This window comes from Helianthus annuus, chromosome 3 (genome assembly GCF_002127325.2).
Source record: "Helianthus annuus cultivar XRQ/B chromosome 3, HanXRQr2.0-SUNRISE, whole genome shotgun sequence".
Lineage (NCBI taxonomy): Eukaryota > Viridiplantae > Streptophyta > Magnoliopsida > Asterales > Asteraceae > Helianthus > Helianthus annuus.
The window spans coordinates 112,479,878-112,507,135 of record NC_035435.2 but is presented as its reverse complement, the minus strand read 5'-3'; the positions used below and the strand labels follow the sequence as shown (position 1 = coordinate 112,507,135).

General features: G+C 36.0%; 1 protein-coding gene and 1 non-coding gene across 2 annotated transcripts; one reads left to right on the top strand and one right to left on the bottom strand.

Annotated features, from left to right (window-relative positions):
* Positions 1–7,275: 7,275 nt before the first annotated feature.
* LOC110929376 (cleavage stimulation factor subunit 77) lies at positions 7,276–15,237 on the top strand. The gene is made up of 22 exons (XM_022172529.2): positions 7,276–7,600; positions 7,712–7,774; positions 8,340–8,449; positions 8,588–8,688; positions 8,797–8,858; positions 8,940–9,080; positions 9,818–9,946; positions 10,034–10,080; positions 10,596–10,659; positions 10,837–10,957; positions 11,049–11,107; positions 11,178–11,246; positions 11,779–11,919; positions 12,009–12,073; positions 12,170–12,266; positions 12,332–12,391; positions 13,272–13,421; positions 13,509–13,566; positions 13,655–13,753; positions 14,265–14,426; positions 14,501–14,674; positions 14,788–15,237. The coding sequence occupies exons 1-22, from the start codon at positions 7,547–7,549 to the stop codon at positions 14,982–14,984; spliced, it is 2,223 nt and encodes a 740-aa protein (XP_022028221.1). The 5' UTR covers positions 7,276–7,546; the 3' UTR covers positions 14,985–15,237.
* A 203-nt stretch (positions 15,238–15,440) lies between these two features.
* TRNAW-CCA lies at positions 15,441–15,512 on the bottom strand. The gene has a single exon. It is a non-coding gene; the product is annotated as a tRNA-Trp (tRNA).
* Between the last annotated feature and the right edge of the window lie 11,746 nt (positions 15,513–27,258).

Here is a 27,258-nt window from a genome sequence, read left to right as displayed (position 1 = left end):
TTTCTTTCAGCGACTCCATTTTGTTGTGGCGTGTACCGAGAACTGTATTCATGTAGGATTCCTTTTGCAGTGCAAAACTCATCCATAACCCTGTTTTTGAACTCGGTACCGTTGTCGCTTCGAATTCGCCTCACCTTTAGATTATACAGATTTTCCAACAAGGTGATCAAATTCTTCAGAATTTCTGGAGTCTCGCTCTTGTGGACCATGAAGTCAACCCATGAAAATCTTGAGTAGTCATCAGTAACTACCAAGCAGAAAACTTCTCCGTGCACACTCTTGTGTTTGACTGGACCGAAAAGATCCATATGCAAACGCTCGAGTGGCATGTTGACAGTGTTAACCTTCTTCAATGGATGAGATTTCTTGGTCTGCTTTCCCTTTTGACACGGCACACAGACATCTTGAAGTTGAAAGTTCTTCACATTAACACCTCTCACCAAGTTGTTTTTGACTAGGTGATTCATTTTTCTGAGGTGAATATGACCCATTCGTCTGTGCCAAGAGATCGTCTCCTTTTCAGTGGCTTTTGAAATGAAACAAGTAACTTGTTTTGACTGAGTTATTTCTTGGCTCATATCAAGGACATACAAATCATTAACTCTTGGTGCTGATAAGAGAATCCATTCAGCGGGAATCTTGAATCCTGGCTTCAGCACATAACAACCGGCATCATCAAAATGCACGGTGAACTTCTTGTCACAGATTTGAGAGACACTCAAGAGATTGTGATCCAATTGCTTCACATAATTGATCTTGTCGAAACTCACAATCCCATTAGAGATCATTCCCTCGCCGGTGATATAACCTCCCTTGTCGCCCGCAAATGCAACATATCCGCCTCTGATACTTCGAACATCGAACAGAAGACGATAGTCTCCAGTCATGTGCCTGGAAGCCCCACTATCAACAATCCAAAGACTATTAATAGTTCCTCCTGGAGCCGCCTGCACATGCAATTAACACATCAGATTGAGAGGGGGACCCAAGCCTTTGTTGACTTGGGTCGTCCTTGATCATCAAGGAAAGTGATCTCTATCACTTGATGATTAGGAAATAAAACCTCTGGTGCTCCCCCTGAATTCAATACCTGTTTTTGTTTCCAAGCTTGTTGTCCTTTACCAGTATTTGAATTAAACGTTTTTGTGTTTACTGGTTTTACATTTGTAGGTTTAGCTTGTACAGGTTGTTCATCCTTGACCTCAGACTTTAAGGCCTTCTCAATTACCTTTTTATTCTTTTGTTTTTCCTTCTTTTCCCTTTCCTTCAAAACACGTGGGTCTTGTTTCGGGGAAACCGATTGTTTTTGGTAATTGGTTTCTTGGGGAGCACTTGTTTTTCCTTTCAACTTTTTCAAATATGGGCAGTATCTTACAATGTGCCCAATTGTTCCACATTCAAAACACATTCTCCGCTCTACAAACCTCGGAGAAACGTGTTGATGACCCGACTGAGAACCAGAGACTGAACTTTGTGGTTTAGATGTACTTGGACCTAAGTCACATCCATTTGTGTGTTGGGTATAATTGTTCTCATCATTTCGCTTTAAAATTCTAACTTGTTTTATAAAATCAATGTTAGATTTATTTTGAAATGTTTCCAGTTTGTCCGTACCCTTTGATTCAACAAAGTTCACTTTCTGTTCTCCTTTCTTGACAGGAGCTCTCTTGTTTTGCACCCTTGGAACCTTAGGTTGCTCAACCCTAGATTGTTGAATTTTAGGTTGTGCAGCCTTAGGTTGAGTAGCCTTAGGCTGTTCAACCTTAGGTTGTTGAACCTTTGGTTGTTCAGTTTTGGGCTGCTGAACCTTTGGTGCTTGAGCATTTTGAGCTTTCTTATCCTGTACCTGCCCTTTACCTTTTCCAGAATTCCCTTGTTGTTTTCGCTCAACTGACAGTTTTTGGTTTCCGTATTGTTTTCTAATTACCTCACACGGAATTGGTTCACATTGAGTGACCGTCACTTTGTTACCCTTGTTTCCCAAAAACTTATCAGTTCTTCCTTCAAAAATTTTCTCAATTAACTCTTGATTTACATTTTTGATTGGAAAATCTTTGTCAGCATAGATTTTACTGTCTCCCTTGAGCGTATACAACAAGTTATTCTTTTCAATGCTAGGTACATTTGGCTTCATTGCCTTTGGTGTTTCAATCTTACTTGGTTTCACCGAGGGATCGCACAAGATGTGATTCTCAATTGGAATTTCTGGTGTAACCAAGTTAGACTGTGGTTTCTCATTCTCTTCAGATTCATCGTCTGAAGAATCAGCATCCTCAATGATCGGAGGACTCTGTTCCTTAACAAACGATGAGTCTTTCACTTTCTCAGACTCAGATTGCCCCGAGGATGATGTACCTGTTTTGAACCCGAGGCCTACTGCAAAATCATCGAGATTGAGTGGCACTGTAGGTTCAAAACGGGGCATCTCCTCGTGATCAGGCAACTTGGAGTAGTTATGATTCATTGGAGGAGGACATGATTTGAATCCTACCCCAGTAAATTTCTCATCCTTCTTTTTCTTTTGCACATCAATAATGTGATCCAAAACATAGCGGGAATTGGAATAGCTTTCCAATTTCTGCTTGATTGTTTCACATTCACACTTTGCTGTGGCTAACTCAACCATCTGTTGCTCAATTGTGTCAATTAAGTTGTTATTAGCATATTGTTTTCTTAAAACAGCTTTTTAAAGTTCAGAAACATCATGTTTAAGTGACGCAATTGTAGCTTTAAACTCCTTTTCATTTCTTGTCAAAAACAAGTTAGCCTCAGTTGCCTTTGAAAGATCAACAATCAACTCTTGATTGTGTTTGTGTGTGATTTCAAAAAGACTTTCCTTTTCTGCATATTCAAGACATTTAATACATTCAACAGCAGCAGAAATAGAGTCAGGTTTAGAATCACATACCTGAGAGGTTTGTCCTTCAACATGAGCCATAAAGGCTGTATGAAAAGAGAAAGATCCGTCTTCAGAGAAAAATTGAGAAAGCTTCTCAGAAGTTCCAGCAGCTTTCTGACAAAGAATAGATCTTCTCTTGCATAGGGCTTCAGCATCAGCCAATAACTCATCAACCTCCAGATCCAAAGCCTCACTTGATATATCACTTGCATCAAGTGATTCTCCATCCGAACTTCCACTGTAACCCGAGCTATCTTCATCTTCAGAAGATTCACCAGCATGCACGGGTTCTTCAACCTTTTCAACTACCTTGGCGTAACAAGCTGTGCCACCATTACCTCCTTCACCAAGCTGAAGATTCCAGTTGCAAATCTCATCAGCTTGAACAACTAATCCTCTGTGGGGATTAGAGTTTGCAGATCCAGAAGTATTTCCTCCCACGGGAACTATCTGTCTGTCAGAATTGTTCTGTTGTTGCTGAGGCTGTCGTTGATTCCTAAAAGGATTCTGATTGCCTTGCTTGGCTGGTTTCTGACATTCCCGCTTGAAATGACCTTTTTCACCACAGTTGAAGCAGGTGACAGCATTTTTATCAAAACCATACTTGGTGTTGTTGTTGCTTTCCAAGTTGGTTCTTCCTGTTCTCTCCATAAATTCTTTAGCTCTACGAATAGCACTCGCAAGAGCCCACTTTATATCCATCATCTCGAACTCTTCTTTATCAACCTGTTGATAATCTTCGTTGGTTAGGTTGATATTTCCAATTTGACTTGCAACCAACCCACAATAAGCGCTGACCAAGGTATTCAACATCTCCATATGTTCCTTGGCTATCTCAACACTGACTTTTGAGAAATTGGAAGTGTCCAATCTGACAGTGTTAGGGTTGGAAGTAGCTTGAAAGCTTGAAGAACTTCCATAAAACCCTTGTTGTTGTGGTTGTTGCTGTTGAGCTCTGTTTGGATCCAGGAAAGGTGGTGGAGTGAATTGTTGAGCTGTCTGTTGCACATACTGTTGTTGTTGAGAAGAAGAAGAATCTGGTCTTGAGAGCATAGTATATGCTGAGGGATCAAATTGATTTGCTGTTGACGGTCCGGTGTTAGAAAGAAAAGCTGTTTGAAGTTTAGCATGCTGAGGAGCTGGCTTATCTCCCGGAATACCACCTGCAATCCCAAAATACACTTCTGGATTCTGAGGAGTGATTGTTCTTTTCGCCTTGAGCCTTTCTTCAACATCTTTGTTTTCTAACTTCTGAATTAGCTCATAAATGGAGAGTGTATCTAGAACACCGTTTTCTTTGAGAATCTCGAGATAACTGCTCCACTTTGCTGGTAAACTATCAGCAAATCTCTTTACCATTTCTTGTGGAGTGGCGGAAACTTTGAAAGCAAACATTTCACTCAACAGATGGTGAAATCTTGTAGACAACTCTGTTAGACCCTCATTCTCCATGCAAGTAAAACCTTCAAACTCTTTCTTAAGCAGTTCCTGCTTGATCTTCCTTGACTGAGCATTTCCTTCACATCTCATCGTAAGCATATCCCACAAATTTTTTGTAGTTGTGCAGTAGACAAATTGATGGTATATGTCTCTGTGAAGCGCTTGCGTGAGAATCATAAATGCTTTCTTCTCCAATTCAAACTTCTTTTTATCTTCATCTGACAGGCTGCTGTAAGTCTGAGGATTAGATCCTGCGACTTCTAACTCATTCTCAAATGGAGTGAAGAAACACATCCATAAGTCTTGACCTTGTCCTTGAACATACGTTCTCAATCTTTCTTTCCACCAACCCCAATCATTTATGTGATTAAGCTTTGGCGGCTTTGTATTTGTACCCGTTTCATTATCATTTTGCATCATCGCTTGAATACTGCTGCTTTGATTTGTAACTAAAGCCCACTGATGTGCAGATATCATGGCAGCTGAAGGTGGGGTAATAGCCTGCATCCAAGCATTCTTGAAATCTGTATCAGATTGAGAAGCAGATGATTGCGTATTAGATGATTTCGAAGCCAAGGATGTTGTAGTCCACGCGGATGGATCCCATTGACCGTTTGTTCCCATTTTATATTTAATATATTAGGTGAAAATTAACTTTAGAAAAATTGATTTTCACAAACTATATTAAAAATTTCGAAGGATTACAAACAGCCGAAGGATGTAGGATCGAAAGACCTGAAATTCACAAACTGTTAAGTCTAAACAATATAAGACTCGAAGGATGCACGAAAGATGACACTTGTTCGAAGGATCAACAGTGTTCGAAGGATCACTGTTGAGATTCGAACAATAACCTCGAAAGATAACCTCGAAAGATTCACCTACACGAAGGATCCTTATCTTTCGAAATGAACAGTAACTCGAAGGATGTATCTTTCGAAAAGATTCCTTGACTCGAAGGATAATTCACTGACTTCGAAGGATGTTCGAAGGATGGTTATCTTTCGAATCTCCTTGATCGAAGGATGATCTTTCGAGCTCGAAAGGTATCTTTCGACGGTCTGACACACTGACAGAAAGGACGACAGGTTGGTGAAAAGGTGATGTGGTTGGTGACCAACTTTCGGCAAAGAGGGATGATCTGACAACAACTTTTCACCAATCAGATTTGACTTTTGAAAATAATACCCAAAAAGGAAGCTTCTTATCCACACCAAGCAACCGGAATTTTGACCGGAATATTGGCCGGAAAACACAAACCTTTTCAAATACGATTTTTAAGTTACCCAAACCTTCCCGTAACACACCCGGTTAGTTTAGAGCACGTTTTTATGGTTAAAAATGCAGAAAACACACTAAAAACGGGTGCTAAACCAAGAAACTTTTGTCCAAACACAACCAAAGTCTTGCACAAAAACCCGGTTTTAACAAGGAAAAGAGCCACGGCTCTGATACCACTTGTAGGTCCCTCGGAGGTTGAGGTTTAACCTATTCCTTGTTATGTTTAACCCACTAGCGAGTGCGGAATCCAAGCTAGCAAGCAAACCGTAGTTTAGATGAAAGTAAGGCAACAAGAGAAAGAGTAGACAAGCAAAGTATCAAAGTTTTCTCTTGTATTTCAGTGGACACGGTTACAGACCTTGACCAAACTGAAAATACTCTCTTACAAGACTTGGGTTCACACACAAAAGCTCTCAACACTTTGAACAAAACTTACAGGAACTATTGTGAAATGAAACCCTCATGGGATATATATACCCATAACAGATAACCATGCACGAAGGATAAGATATTCTGGTCGAAGGATCATCTATCGACCAGAATTGCTATCGAAAGATCTCGAAGGATCCCAACATACCTCGAAGGATGATATATCCTTCGAGGTCCATTAGAATCCATCGAAGCATCATCTTTCGAGGTCATCGAAGGATACAATCCATCCTTCGATGACATCCTTCGAAACATGTTATCTTTCAAACACTAAGTGTTGATGTTTGGCCAAGTCAAACCAGGAAGATGGTTGACTTGGTCAAACACACATTCCAACACATAAACAACATAACAAAGACGTAAACACAACATACAAAAGACATCGTCTTATACATTACAAAATACAGACAAAGTACAGACACAAAGTGCACCAACACATTTTTCGAGCAGTAAAAATTCCGAGCGAGCGGCGAGCGAAGTTCGAGCGATTTGGACAACCGTGTCGCCCAATTTAAATTTGCAAAGAGAGATAGTGGCAATGTTGGGTCTTAAGTTTTTATGTCTTTAAAAACATGCACATTTCATTGCATAAGATTTTTCTTATGAATAACAATGTTGTGGCTGACGAGGCGATGATCATATTGCACGAACAATTACGTTGAGAGCAGGAGACAATCGACTTTAGGTAACGACATGAAACATTGAGGCGATGAACAGACTGTCGTTTATCGGTTTAAGGGGTTTAACTTTTAGTTTTGATTTTAATTTTTTATTAGAGTGGTTGGGATAGTACGTATAGATATAGTTGTAAATTTGTATATAGTTGACCAAAATCTAATAGATTGGTACATATAAAACTATAAATTTAATTTATATTTAAGTATATATGTATGTGTAAGTGTGTCTATATATATAGGTGTATGTGTGTATATATACGTATAATTTATATTCGTGTATATATATGTGTATATACATGTTTATAGATGTATGTGTATATGTATATGTATATGTATACTAATTAAAATAATAATTCGAGCCGAACCGATCCGAGCGGACCTTTGCTCATGCTTGGCTCGTTTACAAACCGAACCGAGCAGAGCGGCTCGTTTACAACCGAGCGTCAAATCGAACGAGCATTTTCCGAGCAATTTCTGAACGAGCGTCGAGCGAGCGACGAGCGGCGAGCGATTTGAACGGCCCTACTTATGCTATTAAATTTTGGGCACTACAATAATCTTTACTACAGTTAACTCTCAAAACCTCTTCAAGCGGCCGTTACGACATCGGTCAAACTCACCACCACGCCGCCGTATTCCGCCACCACAATACGGCGGTGCTCCGCCGTAACCTCAATCTCATAACCACTCTTCATCACCTCTAAACTTCTTATTCTCAAATCCTGTATCCGTACACCTTCCCCTCAAAACCCTAGCAATTCGAGTTTAAAATCCCCAATTCATCAATCATTCACTTCAACGCAGATTTTAAAACTGAATTATGGAGGATAAATACAGTGTTGAATCTGCAGAAGCACTCGCGAACGAAGCATTGGTGAGGTTTATCAACAATTCGCATGAGTTTTTGCTGTTTGTTGTTGATATTATTATTCTTATTATTGTTGATTTTGCTTTCGGTTTAATGATTTTGTTTCTCCATTATTAGCGGTTGCCGATAACAGAAGCAGTGCCTAAATATGAGCAGCTTTTGGCTACGTTTCCTACTGCTGTGAGTTCATAATTATTGTCAGATATTTTATATGTTAGGGTTTGCTTAGAAGTATCAGCTAGGGCTGTAAACCAACAGAACCGAACCGAACGGTGCCTTGTTTATGTTCGTACGTTTAGCATTGAACTTGTTCATGAGCACAAATTGAACGGAAGTTCATGTTAGTGTTTGTTTGTTAAGAAATTGAACTTGTTAAACGAACATATATAAATATAAAAACAACACTCTTAATCCCGGACATTGGACATGATCACCTTGTTAAGCACTTGATGTAATAATTATAGGCATAATTATCCCAAAATATAATGTTTGAAAGATCTAAGTGTCTAGTGGCTGAACATAAACTAAACAAAGCGAACGATCATGAACGGAGGTAAAGGAAGAACGCGGCCTTTGTTTGTGTTTGTTCATTTAATTAGTTGAATGAAATTCCTTGTTCAAGTTTGTTCACTTATTAAACGAACTTCCCACCCAAGGCTCTTAACGTTCGGTTTATAGCCCTAGTATCAATTGTTGCATGATGACTTGTGTTGGTTAGGTTTTTGACTGTGTGTTTGATTTTTAGGCAAAATATTGGAAACAGTATGTAGAAGCACATATGGCTGTGAATAATGATGATGCAACAAAACAGATATTTAGCAGATGCTTATTGAATTGCCTACAAATACCTCTATGGTATGACATCTCTTTGTATTGCTATTGATTGTATCTTAAGTTTTCTGTTGCTGATAAGTGTCGTTGAGGTATTTAAGTAAGTTTTGTGATTCTTTGGTGCTAATATGGGATTAATTTAATTGATTATGTATTTTGTAGGAGGTGCTATATTAATTTTATCAGGAAAGCCAATGAAAAGAAGGGGTTAGAGGGTCAGGAGGAAACCAGGAAAGCGTTTGAATTTATGCTCGGTTATGTTGGTTGGTTTCCTTTTTCGTTGAATTTTGGTTCTGTTCTGTTAACTGGTTTAATATTAATTTACTCTTGAACGTGTTTTCTGCTGATGTTTATCATCCCTTCATGAGCAGGATCTGACATTGGTTCTGGACCTGTGTGGACCGATTATATCAACTTTTTAAAATCTTTGCCGGTTAGTAAGCTATTTTGTTTTTACATATAAACAAATTATAACTTTTGTATTCAATATTATCTGAAGGATGTGATGGTGCAGGCTCAAAATCCACAAGAAGAGTCACAGAGAATGATTGCTGTACGGAAAGTTTACCAAAAAGCTATTGTGACACCAACTCATCATATTGAGCAACACTGGAGAGACTATGAGAATTTTGAAAATTCAGTTAGTCGTGCTCTGGTAACGTTCCGCTTCCAAAACTAAATTCAGATCATTTTTCTCCAATTAAAAAAACTTTTTATATGCTATAATCATTGGATGTTATGAATCAACTTTTTATAATTAGTTGATACATCTTCCAAAGCTATATTTTTATGTTTATTTTCACTAACTTTCCTGTCCGCCTGTTTATGCGTAGTTTCCATGGGTATTCAAATTATTATAGTAATAATATTGTTTTTGTAATCATAATTAACGTGTTAGTTTTTAAGAAAATGTACAAAAGGTGTTTCTGGGGTCAATTCAGCCTGGACCGCCCTGTTTCAACTTATTTAAAACGGAGTAAAGGATGGTCCTTGTGGTTTTCCAAAATTTTGGATTTGGTCCCTGGTTTTCCAAAATTACACGGATGGTTCTTGTGGTTTGCACTTTGTAACGCATTTAGTCCCTAGCCAACAAATCTAAATGTTAAAGTTGGTCCAAGTTAAGGACTAAATGTGTTACAAACCACAATTATCATCCATGTACTTTAGGGAAAAGTTGGGGACTAAATGCGTCACAAAATGCAAACCTCAGGGAACATCGGTGTCCTTTTGGAAAATTTTGGTAAACCACAGGGACCACTCGTGTGCTTTACCCTTTAAAACGACATGTTTCAACCCAAATTTGTTTAGACACGTTACCAACCCGCTCATCTTGTGACTTCTGGATGATGATTTTTATGATAAATATGTATCTTGATTAATGATATTATACAGGCTAAAGGACTGGTATCTGAATATCAACCAAAATATAACAGTGCAAGGGCCGTTTATAGAGAACGAAAGAAATACTTTGATGAAATTGATTGGAACATGCTTGCTGTCCCACCATCTGGTTCTGTTAAGGTAATTTATCGTCTATTTTCTTTATTGTTTATAAATATTTTTTAATTTTGTATATATAGTTGCTCACTAGTTTTCTTGCTCTGACAGGAAGAATTGCAATGGACAGCATGGAAGAGATTTTTAGCCTTTGAAAAGTAAGAAAAGAAGCATGCTTTTGTTTTCCTATTATCTTGCTTGGTTATATAATTGCTTTGACATTTTCGTCCCTAAGGTTTGGCCACTTTTGCGACTTTTGTTCAAAGGGTTGTTTTTTCGCATCTGGATCCAAAAGGTTTGAAATCTTGCCATTTTTAATCTGACTCGTTAACTCCATCCATTTTTAACGACAAGTAAGGGGTATTTTTGTCATTTAATCTTGCCATTTTGATGTAATAAACAAAATAAATAGCTAAAATGACGAAAATGCCCCTAACTTAACATAAAAAACTGGATGGAGTTAACAAGTCAGATTAAAAATGGCAAGATTTCAAACCTTTGGATTCAGATGCGAAAAAACAAACCTTTGGACGAAAGTCGCAAAAGTGACCAAACCTCAGGGTCGAAAATGGCATTTTACTCTTTCTTCACTGAATGCTAATTTTGACATGAAATATGTGTAACTTCAAGGCTTTGTAGTTTATCTTTTTAATACAAATATTTAAATTCTCAGGGAAAATCCTCAAAGGATAGATACGGTGTCTGCTAACAAGCGTATCTCATTTACATATGAGCAGGTATATTAATGAAGTTAATCATCTAATCTTAATAGTATATTACTGCAATAGAAGACACATTTTTGTTCAATTATCAAGGGTTTTAGTCGCATCCCTTGGAGCACAATTAAACTTCTGCCAGTTCTCATCAATATTTATTTTTCTTAAAGAATAAACATTTTTATTTTCTCATTCCAGTGCCTCATGTATTTATACCATTACCCGGATATTTGGTTTGACTATGCTACATGGCATGCAAAATGTGGTTCAATAGATTCTGCAATCAAAGTGTATCAACGATCTTTGAAGGCTCTTCCTGGTATTTCTTATTAAAACATTTTTATTTAGAAGTATTATTATTGTTTGATAAGCTTTTCATAGTCAATTGTGTTGACTAACTTCATGTTTAGATTGTGCATTGCTAAGGTATGCTTATGCTGAACTTGAAGAATCCCGAGGGGCAATTCAGGTATTATACTAATAATGGCAATATGGCATGCAGTTTGAGCATCCAATGTTCTAACTTTTCTGTTTGTCAGGCTGCAAAAAAGGTATATGAAAGCCTTTTGGGTGATGGTGCTAATGCAACTGCATTATCACATATACAGGTATATTTGTTTTTTTTTATTATGCTTCTAGGGTTCAGTGAATGGGTTCAATGAGGAACACTAAAAAAGTGGGGAACCGACAAACTCCAATTGGACTCATTCCAACGGCATTGGAATCGGCTCGTTGAACCCTAAATAGAAACTCTAAACCCTAAAGCCAAACCCTAAACCTAAACCATAAGCCTAAAACCTAAGCTAATCTGTAAAATCTAAACTATAAACCATAGAAGCTAAAACCTAAAGCTAAACCCTAATATAAAACCCTAAAAGCCAAACACAAAATTCTAAAAGCTAAACCCTAAGCCTAAATTTATATATTATAGGGTTTGACAAGCCGGTGTCAATGCCGTTGGAATGAGTCCAATCAGAGTTCGTTTGAGTCGGTTCCCCACTTTTTTTAGTGTTCCCCATTGAACCTCCATCTATGTTTATATATTTAAAGATATATACATACACTCTAATATATATTTAAAAGAAACTTATTTTCTTCAAAAATTTTATGTTTTATGAACAATTATAACTTATCATGCAGTTTATTAGATTCTTAAGAAGAACGGAAGGTGTCGAAGCAGCTAAAAAGTATTTCTTGGATGCACGCAATTCTCCAAATTGCACTTACCATGTTTACGTTGCTTATGCAACAATGGCATTTTGTATGGATAAGGACGTGAAGGTAAATGCCACTATGTGTTGTTTTAAAATCATAGTGATTAATATATTAAATATTCCTAAATTTATCTTACTCTTTCCTTTTGTGAACAGTATGCACACAGTGTGTTTGAAGCAGGGTTGAAAACATTTAAGGATGAGCCCGGATACATTCTTGAGTAAGTACGTGTTTCCCTATCCTTATTATCATTTTAAAGATCGTATCTTTAGGTGTTTTTGTAGAACATGCGTGAAAATCTTTTACTTTGTTGCAGGTATGCGGATTTTTTGTCTCGCTTGAATGATGATAGGAATATCAGGGCTTTGTTTGAACGCGCTTTAAGCTCGCTTAGTCCTAAGGACTCTATTGAGGTGCATTCTCCTTCACTTTGATTGCATCTAGTACAATGAATGTGTATTAATTGATTGTGCTGTAGGTTTGGAAGAGATTCTCTCAGTTTGAGCAGACATATGGAGATCTTGCTAGCATGTTAAAGGTAGTTCAGCATATTTTGTATAGGAGTGTTCATAGTCCAGTCCGGTTTTGGTTGAATTCTGGCCCAAACTGCTTACTATTATATTAAAAAAATGCAAGCAAAACCGGCAGGGTTGGTTGGGTCAACCAGACCGGCCAAAACGGTTTGGTGTGGCGATTTGGCTGTTTGAACCGGGTTTTTTTTTTTTTAATTTCAAGATCATTAGTATGTGTTAATATTTTTAAAAGTAAAGTACATGGATGGTGCCTGTGGTTTACCAAAATTTTGGATTCGTTACCTAGCTTTCCAAAAGTACATGGATGGTCCCTGTGGTTTGCATTTTGTAACACATAAAATCCCTAACTTTTTCTATAAGTACATGGATTGTCCTTGTGGTTTGTACTTTGCAACACATTTAGTCCTTAACTTGAACCCGCTAAATCCTTTAGATTTGTTGGCTAGTGACTAAATGCGTTACAAAGTGCAAACCACAGGGACCATTCGTGTACTTTTGAAAAGCTAGGGACCAAATCCAAAATTTTGGTAAACCACAGGGACCATCTGTGTACTTTAATCTTTTTTTTAAAGGCAACAATGGCTCATGAATATTATACATCTGCATATTAAAAAATGAATAAAAAACATATGATTACGATAAACGGCGTTTACCGGTTTAAACCGGTGTACATAGCTGGTTCTAAGTTCCAAAACGTGAACTAATCCGTTAAAACCTGGTTTTTCAAATGGTGAACCAACCCTATTAATCTCAAACCGGCCGAACCAGTCGGTTTGGGCAGTTTTGACGGTTAATAAACAGTCCTACTTTGTTGTACTTCAGTTCTCTGTTTTATAATTCTAGTATCTAGTTAATATTTTCTATGTTATTTTTTTTTTCTTACAGGTGGAACAAAGAAGGAAAGATAACCTTGCAATAATAAACGAAGGAGCATCGGCTTTAGAGAATTCATTGCAAGATGTTGTGTCAAGATATAGTTTTATGGATTTATGGCCATGCTCTTCAAACGAACTCGAACATTTATCTCGTCAAGATGTACATTATTTTCTTCACCTTTTTAATACCAATAGACTTATGTGTCTGCCCGTGTGTGAGTTTTGACTCAAATTTGTTTTATTTCAGTGGCTTTCGAGTAACATGAAAAAGAAAGTTGAGAAATCAACTCCGGCAAACGAAGCAGGTTTTCTAGTTAATATTGTACTTTTTTTAAAAGGTTATTTAATTATTAGTTACTGGTAATGATAATACCTGCTCTTCTTAATGCGCAGATAAAACATCAGGGCAGCTTTTAAATTCGAACGTATCGTCTAAACTTATTTATCCAGATATCTCGAGGATGGTGGTCTATGACCCGAGACAAAAGCCTGGTATGCTACAACATAAACTTTTATTTAGAGCTCTAGCCATTTTCGTCCCTGAGCTCTAGCCATTTTTGTGACTTTCGTCCAAAGGTTTGTTTTTCTGCATTTGAATCCAAAAGGTTTGAAATCTTGCCATTTTCATCGGTTCGTTAACTCCATCCTATTTTCTCCGTTAAGACAGGGTATTTTCGTCTTTTTTGTTAACTTAAAGAGCAATTCAGTCTTTTTCACTTTATGTACAAGCATTTAAAATACCCTTGACTGAATCCACTATACCAAATTGCCCTTTAAGTTAACAAAAAAGACGGAAATACCCCTGACTTAACGGAGAAAAATGGTTGGAGTTAACAAGTTGGATGAAAATGGCAAGATTTCAAACCTTTTGGATCCAGATGCAGAAAAACACACATTTGGACGAAAGTCGCCAAACGCCTGGCAAACGGACCAAACCTCAGGAGGGACGAAAATGACATTTTACTGTTTTTATTTATTTTGTTGTTATATCATCTTCCCACAGGTTTAACCACACCTGGTCTTCCATCCACTGCTGGCCCGTTGCCTAGTTCTAGCGCACCATCGGTATTAACCACTAGTGGAGTGCCAGCTGTACCAAATGTCATTCCAAAAGCTTTGCCACCTGCATTGGCAGCGTTCATAGCAAGTTTGCCTCCTGCGGACGGTAACGTTGATTATTCAAATTGACTTTTGACTTGAAAGTTGACTTTTGTTGACCATATCTGCTACATGGTTTAGGTCCGTTGCCTGATGTTGATTATGTCCTATCAATATGTTTACAAAGCACTTTACCAGTTGCGGAACCTGGGAAACTAGCGCAAGTGGGCCCGGCTTCAAGTGACGTTTCTGGATCGAGCAAATCGCATTTGTTCAAACCAAGAGATAGACATGGGAAAAAACGAGAGGCAGACAGTATGTCACAACTCATAAATCTTTCAGTTCTATGTGTTGTTTCTGTTAATAAAGGTGTCAAAAACGACCAGTTTATGTGTCGGTCTGGCTTATGTTGACTTTGACTTTTTTAGGGCAAGATGATGATGACACTAGCACTGTTCAAAGCCAACCGCTGCCTAAGGATGCTTTCAAGATTAGACAACTAAGAAAAGCGAGAGTTGCTGCTGGAAGTGTACAAACGGGAGCTGCATCTTATGGTAGCGTACAGACCGGATCTGCTTCGTATGGCAGTGGATTTTCAGGGGAGCAGTCTGGTAGCTATGGTTGATGATGGGTGTGCTTTGGTGATGAGAGTTGACCGTTGACCAACTAGTGAAGTGGCTAGATATTACAAACTGTAGGCCTGTGGGTATTTATTTATTGTAGCTAAGGAAACCAGCTTGTAGTTCATAGTCTCCTGATCAAATGATTTGTTGTAGAAACATGAAGTTAAAGTTCATTTTGAACTTTGAAGCAACTACGCTTTGATTTGCTTTATTTATTTGATGAAATGTTATAAGAAATTAATGTTTGGGTTTATATATTCACATTGTTTTTAATTTCATGTAACTGATTAGTAATTAAGATGCCATTAAAAAGATAACTCACCCAACAAATTTCAATAACAACAAGAGAATTATGCAGGTTAGTTCTGTACGGTCCAATTAGTATGGGCTTTAAAATGTAAAAGTTTAAGTCAAGTATGTCTAGCCGAATATTTAGAAAATTAAAAAATGGAAAAAAATGAACCTGACGTGAATCGAACACGCAACCTTCTGATCTGGAGTCAGACGCGCTACCATTGCGCCACAGATCCATGTGATGTCAATACTAGATTTGTAGATTACTTATCTAATTATCTCACGCTTAAGAGGATAAAAAAAATGATATTTGCAGTTAATAAAGTACATTAATTATAAGTAAAGTTATTTGGAGTAGATGGCATTTTTATATTAACATCCATGTATTTTAGAACTATTGATTGTTTTAAAAAAGCTATTTTATAATTCTATTTAAACTTTGAAGTTATGTGTTGATTTTCTTTATCTCAATCTTTTGTAAACCCTATATTATTATATACATCTTTGGTTTATGAATGATTTTTATGAGCTTTACAAAAATATTGTCATTTTTAAGTGATCTTAAAATCTCAACTTGTATACCCACAATTACCCTTAAGTTTTGAAGTTTGACTTGATAATTTTTTCTACGCACATCATGGATGATCCATAGTTCGATCGTCCAATCAACCATGGTTCTTTTATTCAGCTCTTGTCAGTGTTTTTTATAAGCACCTTGAACAGTCGATGAACGGTTCGGTCGTAACATCTAGAGGTGTGCACAAACGGTCTAGTTCAGTTTTGAGCCCCCACGAAGCAAAACTAGAATTTTTGCCAAAATGGCTATATATTATACCCATAGTTAGAATAATAGGACTGACACCCTCATTAAAATGTTAAATCTCTTCATTTAATAACAAAGGATCCCCCCATCCCCCCACTTCCATTAATAACAAAAATGTGTCTATATTGTCTATTCGTTACCAATTTATAAACACATAATTTAGTTTATTATATTTAAATAAACTAATAACATATCTTTTATAATAAGAAAATAAAATGTATGTCTTCGTAATTGTATCTTGAGGTAAACTTGTGAATAACCTAGAAAAATAAAAACTAGCTTGAATTCTTAGCAGGCCGGCCCAGGTAACATACTCATTTAAGATTTTTATACGTAGGAAGAGAAGTGCATATAAATAAAATATAACGAAAGTTAACATATGGTATAATGGTCAAACACTTTTCTTGATAAACGTGTAATGTTTCTCAACAAGGATTTGAATCCTACCGGTGCTATTTACAATTTGTTTTCCAATTACATAGCTTTCTCTTTTCTTCCTAGATTTAAATCTGAAAATCTTTTTATGCTAAACATTTATTTTCTTTTATTATTACTTTTGTTTTAAATTTTGTTTATTCTCCTTTTAAGTCAAGTTCAATCCCCACTAGTATAACTTTGATGGATAAGGCAATAATAGATAGAGTCTAGCCTCCCAACAGAGGTGTCAGGCTCTATCCTGAGCCCACCTGGATTTTCGTCCCACTGTGTGTTACGCCAGAGAGTTCTTCTCTTGTGGTGGCACAACGTACCTATATCTAATGCTATTGTCTTTGGTGGCGACTTTAGACAAATCCTACCTGTTGTACAAAATGGAAGCAGGCAAGACATCGTACACGCCTCTTTATGTTCATCCTACATTTGGTCGACTTGCAAGCTGTTAAAATTGACAACAAACATGCGTTTGGCAGTTGGAGCCAGTAGCTCAAACATCGAGGAGATAAATGAATTTGTTAAATGGCTTCTTGAGATTGGCGAAGGCAATGTTGGTGATGGTAAGGATGCCGACGCAACTATAGAAATACCAAACGATCTTTTAATAACTGATTCAACTGATCCAATTCAAAGTTTTGATCGATTTTGTATATCCTTCAGTTCTTCTTGAGCGTTTTAAAGACCATCACTACTTTTCTGAGAGAGCCCTACTCGCGCCTAAGAATAAAGTTGTTCATGAGATCAATGATCGTTTGCTTGCATTGTTTCACGGTGAAGAAGTAGAGTATCTTAGCTCCTATAGTATATGCCCGACTTAGGAAATTAATGATCCATTACACCAAGATTTATATAATCCTGACGTGTTAAACAGTGTGAAGGTTTCAGGATTACCAAATCATATATTGGTATTAAAGTTAGGTGTTCCAGTGATACTTTTGAGGAATATTGATCAGCAAAACGGTTTATGTAATGGTACGCGTCTTCAAATTACACGTCTTGGTAAACGTATCATTGAGGCTGAGATATTATCGGGAGGTAATGTTGGTTCAAGAACTTAAATTCCAAGAATTAGCATGATACCGTCTGATAAGAAAATACACTTCAAGTTTCAACGAAAGCAGTTTCCAATATCCGTATGCTTTGCGATGACTATTAACAAAAGTTAAGGACAATCTCTATCAAGAATCGGTCTTTACTTGAGAGACCCTGTATTTTCACATGGCCAGTTGTATGTTGCATTGTCAAGAGTAAAGACTAAAGATGGCGTCAAACTTTTAATACTTGACAAGAATAACGTTGTTTACAAAGCGATCTTTGGGAATTTATACTTTTACATTTTGAATTATTTTAGAACTTCAAAGATTTTTAGTATTTTTTACATTAACTTCATTGGATTTGCTATTTTGTTTTGTTATAATTATATTAGAACTTCAAATATTTGTAGTGTTTTGTTATTTATCCCGATTTTGTTCATTGTTTATAAATATTTACAAGTTCTGTAATCACAAATTTTTATAAGTAATATTTTAAATATTTAAAAGTGTAATCTAATTATGGAACAACATTATATTCAGTTAATGATAACATTGTATAGATTTTTTAATAAAATAGTATGACGAAAATTTAGATTCTAAATATATCATACCATGCTTATTTTTTGCAATACTACATATTAACAATATTACATTTTATTTTTAAAAGATTCATGATACATACATAATAAAAATGCTATTAAAATATAAGAACTAATCAATTTATGGGTACTCTTAAATCCTTTTAAAAAGGAAGTTGTAAAATTTCTTTTCTTTGTAAATAAAACGAATTTTTTTTAATTATAGATTTGTTCTTAATTTTCGAAAAGTGTTTTAATAACATTGTTATGGAAACTATTAAATAGATAGTCAATTTATAGATATGTACTTAATAAAACTATTTTTAAAAGATACAATATAATCAATTTATGGAAACTACTAAATGCATTTAATAACAAATTTGTAAAATATTTTATGTTTATAAACAATCCAAAAAATAAAATATTTATAAATATATACAGATCCTACATAATTTCCTGAAAATCATGTAATAAAATATATAGCCGTTTAATTTTTTTTAAACATATTTACAATACATAAGAAAATAAATATTGTTTTTAAGTAAAAAAAAATATAAACGGAAATTGTATATTATATCATTTATTCCGAATGTAATAAAGTTATTTAATTACAATTTTTTAAATTATCTATTTTAGTATAATATTTTCTTTTTTATAATCATGTTATTTGTGCAAACAATAGACAATTACTTTGTCCACAATTCAGAACACTTACTATAACCTAAATAATTTTGTCTTATAAATATATACATAATATCGCATCATCTTTATCCAATCAAAATTCATATATCATTGAAAAATTTTAATTGTTTTTTTATGTCATTGAAGATGTTTAATTCAAAATGAAAACTAGCTTGAATTCTTAGCAGGCCGACTCAGGTAACATACAAACCTAGGCCCTCGCTTAGGGCCCCATTTAAGATTTTTATACGTAGGAAGAGAAGTGCATATAAGTAAAAATATAACGAAAGCTAACATGTGATATGATGGTCAAACACTTTACTTGATAAATGTGTAACGTTTCTCAACAAGGATTTGAATCCTACTAGTGCTATTTACAATTTGTTTTTCCAGTTACATAGCTTTCTCTTTTCTTCCTAGATTTAAATCTGAAAATCTTTCTATGCTAAACATTTATTTTCTTTTATTATTACTTTTGTTTTAAATTTTGTTTATTCTCTTTTTAAGTCAAGTTCAATCCCCACTTGTATAACTTTGTGTCAGGCTCTATCCTGAGTCCACCCGGGTTTTTGTCTAACTATGTGTTACGCCAAAGAGTTATGCTCTTGTGGTGGCACAACTGTCAAGTGGCAGTCGGCGGTATGGTTTTCGGGGGAACGCTTAAGCCAAACTCTGAAGCCGTGGGTCCGGTTAAGAAAACATTATCTGGCCGGAGTAGGGCAACGGGGCTCTCCAATTTGGGGAGTGTGGTAGCCTAATACACAAAAGTCACCGTTCCAAAAAAAAATATTAACAATATTATTTTTGACCTTATATTATTCTTGTGGGTTCAGTGGTGTTTATGGGTACAATCTTCCATGATTGATTTGGGTTTTGGAGTTTATTGTGAGAAATTTGCAGTTGATTGAGAGAATTTTGGGGAAGATATGAGGATGGACGAATGAAAAACTGTTGATTTGGGATTTTGGATTTAAAAGCTCTTGTTTCCTCATCATTTTCTATGATTTGCTGCTGCACTAATGTATTTATTTTCCAAATTAAGATACTTTATGTTGCAGCTAGCTATATTGGAGCAGGCAGAGAAGACATTAAGAGTATGGGATATATGGTACATAATTCTTATTTTGAATATCTTGGTTTCATGTGTGATAACTGGCACTTTTTCATGTATTCCGTACAATAATAAACAATAATTTGTGCTTTAATGACTGAGCATGATTAAATTAATGAGATGAATGATTTTTTGATTATGTTCATATACATACAAGTGCATTTCATGTTGCAAGACTGTTTATCATTATTACATGCAACACAGTGTGGTTCAGTTAGTGCACAAAATGAGACTAGCACAATAATCAGAAAAACCAGAAGTACTGGTGGGAGTTCAGTACTCAGACATATATGTTTTTAGAACACAGAATGAGCCCCGGAACCAAGAGTTACATTAGAATATTATTTAGGAAAGTATGGATCATGTAGGATCGTTTGCACGACCAAACGAGTCGTTCAGAAGAGTTTTCGATCAATAAGAGAGGAGGAAACAAACGTATTGATGTAGAATCAGCTTGATATACACTTTAATTGTCTTGTATATTGATATAACAATGTTTTACAGCTTGGAGACACTTCGGCAGCACCTCGGCACCGGAATCAGAAAGTTACAAATGAAATCACCAAGGCACGTATTTATAGGAAGTCCATTTCGCATGGAATGACTCATGCGAATTGGCCAGTTCCATTTCGTACGAAATGGATAAGTTCCATTTCGTGCGAACTCACTCTATCCTATATATTTCTTGTTTTTCTCGTATTTCGTGCCCTGATCTATCTAATCTATTACAAGACTCGATACAAGACAAAGTCGGCAGACATATGCACCAACAGACTTCCCCTTGGATGTTGACGAAGTCTTCAGTGTCGAGTCTTCAAAGTCTTCAATCTTTATCAGTCTTCTTGCTCTCTCCAAAGTATCTGACAATGTAAGCATCCTCAATCTCTATCTCTTATTCTCTCTCTCTCTTCCAGAATCTCAACCTGACTTTATCTTCTCTTGATCAGATCTCTTGATTCCTTAAGTTCTTCAGCATCAGCAGCTTGTGCAGACCACAAGATTTAAATCTGGCTTTCTAACATTCAAACTCCCCCTTGAATGTTGATCCATGATCTGTATCTGGCTCTTATAACTTCACAGGTTCTAAGATCGTAACCTGGCTTTCTGTAACAATCAAAATCAGGAACCTGGCTTTAACCTGCACAAACTCTACCTCAAAATAAATTTCACATATTTAAAATTTGACAAATTTAATCTCTGCTTATCACCTGTAAAATCAATCTCACAACATCACTTTTAGATATTGTTCAAAATGATTTAACCTTTACAATTTCTAATGACCACTTGTAAGAAAATCATTTTTCTTCTTTCAAAACAAACTCTCCCAAACCAATTGTTCATCATGTTTAGCACTCGGAATTTTGAAAATCAGCTTTTCAACATCAGTTGTCGAAAATAAGATGAAATAAAATCTTTTTGAATTTTTCAAAATTTTTTGCTAAAACACACTTAAACTCTTTTTGGGTTTTGTTTTTAATGAAATGCATTAAAGAAATATTTACATACACTATTTTTGTGAGTTTGTGTAAGAGGATCATATCAGTTTATGAGACAAATCACTAACACCGTTAAGCTTTTAACATTTTAAGTTCTAAACGATTCACTTAGATTGTCAGTATACTAATCCACTTAAATTTTCACACAAAGTTCAACTGTTTCGAGATACGAATTAAGTGTTTTAATGGACTTAAACTTACTCGCGTGTACCACCTCAGAATATACTCCCGTATCCAGACTTCTATATTCAGTCTTACAGGTGAATGTACACTAATGATATCTGTAAACGGGTAATGCGAGACCATGAGAGCTCAGGTTAGAACTTCCGTTCAGACAAAGAGATGATGGCTCGTCTTTAGGTGTGTCCCGTTTGGGGATCTTTTCTTCAACAACACATGATTAGCATTTTTGCAATGTTTCATCATTTTTTATGCTGAGGGTGGGCTTAAAAATTTAAGCAGTGCAGAGCATTATACGAGGACTAGGCTATTGCTCCCGCAAAATCAGAAGTCCAGGTATAATACCCTAGATATCATCACGCACAAAGACCTAGTATGTCAGAAATAGAAAGCCCCTCAAACAAGATTTCAGGGTTACCTATATATCCGAGAGATGTTCCCCACGAGATAAGTAAGTATTGATATTTAGGTTTATATCTCGAAAACAATCTACTGAATGTGTAAAAACCTACTGGCATATCATCAGTGAGATCGTTTATCACATTTGACTTTCCAATTCTTTAGCGTGTTGTGATAGTCCACTGATGTACTATCATTTCCTCTTTTTTCACACCAAAGCTCATTTTTGAATTTTTCTATGTTTTTGGCTTTTTCTGGTTTTATCATGTTTTTTACTTTTTCAAATTTTCGAAATTTCTAAAAAATACTCCCCCTAAAATCAAAAATATGTTTCAGTTTTTGATTTTCAAGGAAAATTTGAAAATAAACTGTACAAATAGAATGACAAACTGATTTTCAAGCTTCAAATCTCCATCCACTTGGCATAATCAATCAGAATTCCCCCTGACAACAAACTATTTTCCCATTATGATTTCAAAACACTTAAGTTTGTTTTAATCAAAATGGTTTTTCTGAAAAATTAGTTTTGTTGAAATTTACAAACCTCTTGTAGGTTAGGGGATTAAATTCATCATTTTGTTCATTTTTAACCACTTGTAGGTTCACTTTTCTTTCACCATTTGAATGAAAGTTAAATCAAGTTCAACTTAATGACCTTGATTATCCACTTGTAAGTTTTTCAAACAAACATTTTCAAGAATGATGCCGATTCCTGCTCCACGATTACCAACTTGGGAGCTCCGGCAAGTCAGGATTTTTAAGTATGAAATACAGACACCCAAGCCTGACCAACTTTGGGTGTGACCTTTTCAGTTTCACTTGGGGTTTGAACATTTCTTTTTGTTTCATAAAATTCTTTTACCCCTTTGGCCCTGCCATCGACCATTCTTTCAAAAATATTTTTCACTTTTCCATTAAAAACCTTTTCGACATCAAATTCTTTCTTTTCAGAATAGAATTGATTCGAGATCTCTACTTTACCAACTTTTGATTTTAAATTTTCAGCTCACAATGGTGGAAAGTTAACATCATCCGTTGGCGGTACTGAATTTTCACTTTTAACCTCAACTTGTGGCTCCTCTGACTTTGATGAGTCAGATTCATCGCCAGATTTAACATCTGATTTCTTAACAGCCCATGTTTGGTTGTTAAGATTCACCCTTCTTTTGTAAAATCTTCTTGAACTCTCACCAACTTCAAATTTTGAATTTTTGAACACTTTAAACTGTTCAGTTGGTGGTTCGGTTTTATCAACAATCTTTTCTTTGAGTTTAGAAACAACTTCCTGTTTGATGTTGGTTGACTTTGGACAATTCCAGGCGATGTGACCAACTTCTTGACATCTATAACAGGTTCTTGTCTCCTTTCTCTGATGAACTCCATTCTTCTCATGTTTCTGTTTTTCTACAAAGAACACTTTGTTTGATTGCTTCCAGAATGAACTATTTTCTTCTTCCTCAGAACTTGACCCTGAAACAAATATTGTTTTTGTTTTAGAAATTTTCTCATTTTTATGATTTTCGGGTGAAGTAAAACCTAAACCTTTCTTTTTGAAATTACTGTAATGGTTTGGTTTCTTTTGAAAACCAGAACCAAAACTGTAACCTTTTTTCTTGTTCAATCTTTGTTGAACTCTTGAAGTGTACTTTTTAGGTTTTTCATAAAGATTTACATCTTTTATTTCAGAAATATTAATTTCTGTTAATTTGAAAACCTTTTTAATCTTTTCAATTTGATCACTTCTTATTGGAAATTCCTCATCAGAATATAATTTGTCTGAATCATTCAAAGTATAGGTAACTTTGAATGTTTCGTCATTCAAATTATTTTTTGATAACATAAATTCTTTATTGTAAACCCGTTTGACCGACGATTTTGGACTGTCTACCGATGAACTCGAACTCTTGGATTCGGATTTGACTCTGACTCTGACTCCTTATCTTTATCCAACACCTGATCGACCACTTTCTTTATTAATTCAGACTCATGATCGGTGTCAGACGATGTGAACGTGACGTCAATGTTATCTGGCAACTCATCAGTTGTTTCAGAATTTCACTTTATATTGACAGCCTTTTTGACTTGTTCCTCATTTGGTTTTCTGGGAGAATAACCTTCCCAAATCGAAGGCGGACACTTGTTATAACTGACACTTCATTTCTTACCAGTATCCTTATCTTCTGGCTTCTTATCTTGAAATGCTTCAAAACCTGCAACAGTTGGATAAATTCTATCAATCAAATAATCAGAACTTGAATAACTTTGTAGCAATCTTCTGATTCTTTCATTCTCAATTTTTTCAGTTTCCAACTCTTGCTTAAATTTTGCACACTCCTCAATATAATGATTTATAGCCTTCTGCTTAGACATCATCACTGCATTCATCATTGTTAAAGCATCTTCCCTTTCTGAGTTTGTCTTTTGCAAACTGTTAACTGTTCTGTTCAAAACATCATACGATTCTTTCACATATTTGACATCAAACAATAATTTTTCTTTCATCTTGTCAAGCTCCTATACTTCTTGTCTTTCTCTACACAATGTTTGCAAGGTTCGTTAAGGTGCTAAATTGCGCAATGGAGGCTGCTATGACCAATCCGTGCGAAATGGAGGCTGCTATGACCAATCCGTGCGAAATGGGGTATGACAAATCCGTGCGAAATGGAGTATGACCAATCCGTGCGAATTGGAATGCTGATTCAAATGAATTGACACTTGGTGCGAAATGGTTCACTTCGTGCGAAATGGAAGCTCAATTCGTACGAAATGATGCTGATGTCATCCAATCAGCTGGATTTTTGTCAAATTGATCAACTTTTAGTTCGATTTTAGATCTGATTCTTTCAAGGATTTGTTAAAACAGTGTTTCGCACATTATATGTGAAAATTAGCCCATTTTAACCGTAAAATCTTGTTTAATTTTGAAAAATATTGTAAAAGAAGGTGTAGAAATCAGAATTTTGATGAAATCAAGCTGAAATCGGTAAGAACTCTTCCTCCTGAGCTCTGATACCACTTGTAGGATCGTTTGCACAACCAAACGAGTCGTTCAGAAGAGTTTTCAATCAATACGAGAGGCGGAAACAAACGTATTGATGTAGAATCAGCTTGATATACACTTTAATTGTCTTGTATATTGATATAACAACGTTTTACAGCCTGGAGACACTTCTGCAGCACCTCGGCACCGGAATCAGAAAGTTACAAATGAAATCACCAAGGCACGTATTTATAGGAAGTCCATTTCGCATGGAATGGCTCATGCGAATTGGCCAGTTCCATTTCGTACGAAATGGATAAGTTCCATTTCGTGCAAAATGACTCTATCCTATATATTTCTTGTTTTTCTCGTATTTCGTGCCCTGATCTATCTAATCTATTACAAGACTCGATACAAGACAAAGTCGACAGACATATGCACCAACAGATCATAAAACTGCCTACCGAGTGATGATTTAAGTGCCGGAAAGTGCACGAAACACACTAAAACTGCAGAATTCTGTAGAAAACAGCAAAATTCAGCATTTTAACATCAAAATATACTGCAAAATTATGGTTTAATGGTCCAGAATACGTTGATAAGTGTCGGGAATCAAAACTGTCATAAAGACATCATATTGCACACTAAACTGCGCAGTTTAGCACCTTAACGAACCGGTAACCAACCGAACAACCGGACACTACCCGAAACACCAAAATTTCACTAGAAGCATTGTTTTAATGTTACCAAGCTAGTTATGATCACCAAACACCATAATACACCCTAAAACACTATAACACATTAAACACTAAACAATATACTTGAAATATAACCAACATCCTTAATTTGAAATTAGAACTCAACTAATATGTAACACCCCAGTGTTTCGAAAGTCAAAGTCAAATTCAAGATTGAAGTCAAAGGAAGAAAAGATCGCTAATTGCGATCTATCACTCCTTGCTCAATCCCTGTTTTGACTTCTTTGACTGTAGGTAGTTTATTTTGAGTTTTTACGTTAGTTGTATTATGTGGAGTAGTTAATTACAATCGAAGTAATCGAAGTATATTTCTCGATACGAATCGTTTTACGACTGTGAATAATAGGAAGTAACAATGCGATAAAGTCAACTAAACGATAATCGAACTAATCTAATCAACATCGCGCTCGTAAACCCGAATTACGCATTTTGGTGATTATTATACGTGTGTGTGCCTTATGTGTTACTTGTGCAAGTTTATTTACGTTATGTGGTAATCTATCGAATCGCAATCGAACTCATCGCAATCGAATCGCAATCGCAAAACAAATACGAAACAAGGATGATTATATGTTGATGTAGTATGATAATTAGTGGAGAAGAGACAACGTGCGATATGAGTGGTTGGGATTAAAAGTAATTTGATTAGGAAACTCTATCGCATCGCAACGCTCGCAATCGAAGTCGAAACAGCAAAGATCGTCGCACCGAACACTCGAATCAGTCGACCGATCGATCAGGCGACCAACCGATCGACCAGCCGACCGATCAGACTGCTGTCCTATCGGACAGGCTGTTCGATCAAGCTGCTGACCGATCAGCCAACCATTTCCTCTTTTGGAACTCTATAAATACCCCTGTCATTGTTATCATTTCCACTTTTGGAAACCCTCTGACCGACCAGCTCGTGCACTTCACCATTTCTCAGATTTCTCTCGATTCAGGTAAGATCTCGCTCTAAACCTTATACTTTCTTAATCTACACGCACTCCTACACCTTTCTATCTTTTGAATCTTAACTTTTAACCGTGAAATCACCCGATTTGAGGTGTTCTAGGGTGACGTCATCATGTGTTCTTGAAGAACTTCATGTTTTGGCCTCAATCCACCAAGAACAACTTAGATCTAACCGATTTGCACATAAACAAACAAAGATCTCTAGTAGGTCTAAACATTTCCATCAAAGAAATGATTGAAAGATGGTTTTTTTTTCAACTTTCTTTCAACTCTTTTACACTCAATACACTCAATCCCAGTGGAATCGGACCTTGTATCGACATACTACTCCTTCTTGTGGTTGTGTGGCTCAAGATCTGGATTCTAGCCACGAGGTTTACCGATTTCGGGTTAAACATGGAACACCGTCACGAACAGTTAACTGACCGGATCTGTGTGATTCCTGTCCGATCGGGAGCACCAAGTAGTGACAAAGTTACTGTTGTTTTACACGTTATCAAAATGCCTAGATAATACGACAAACAATTCAAAACAACCAAGTGTAGGACGAACG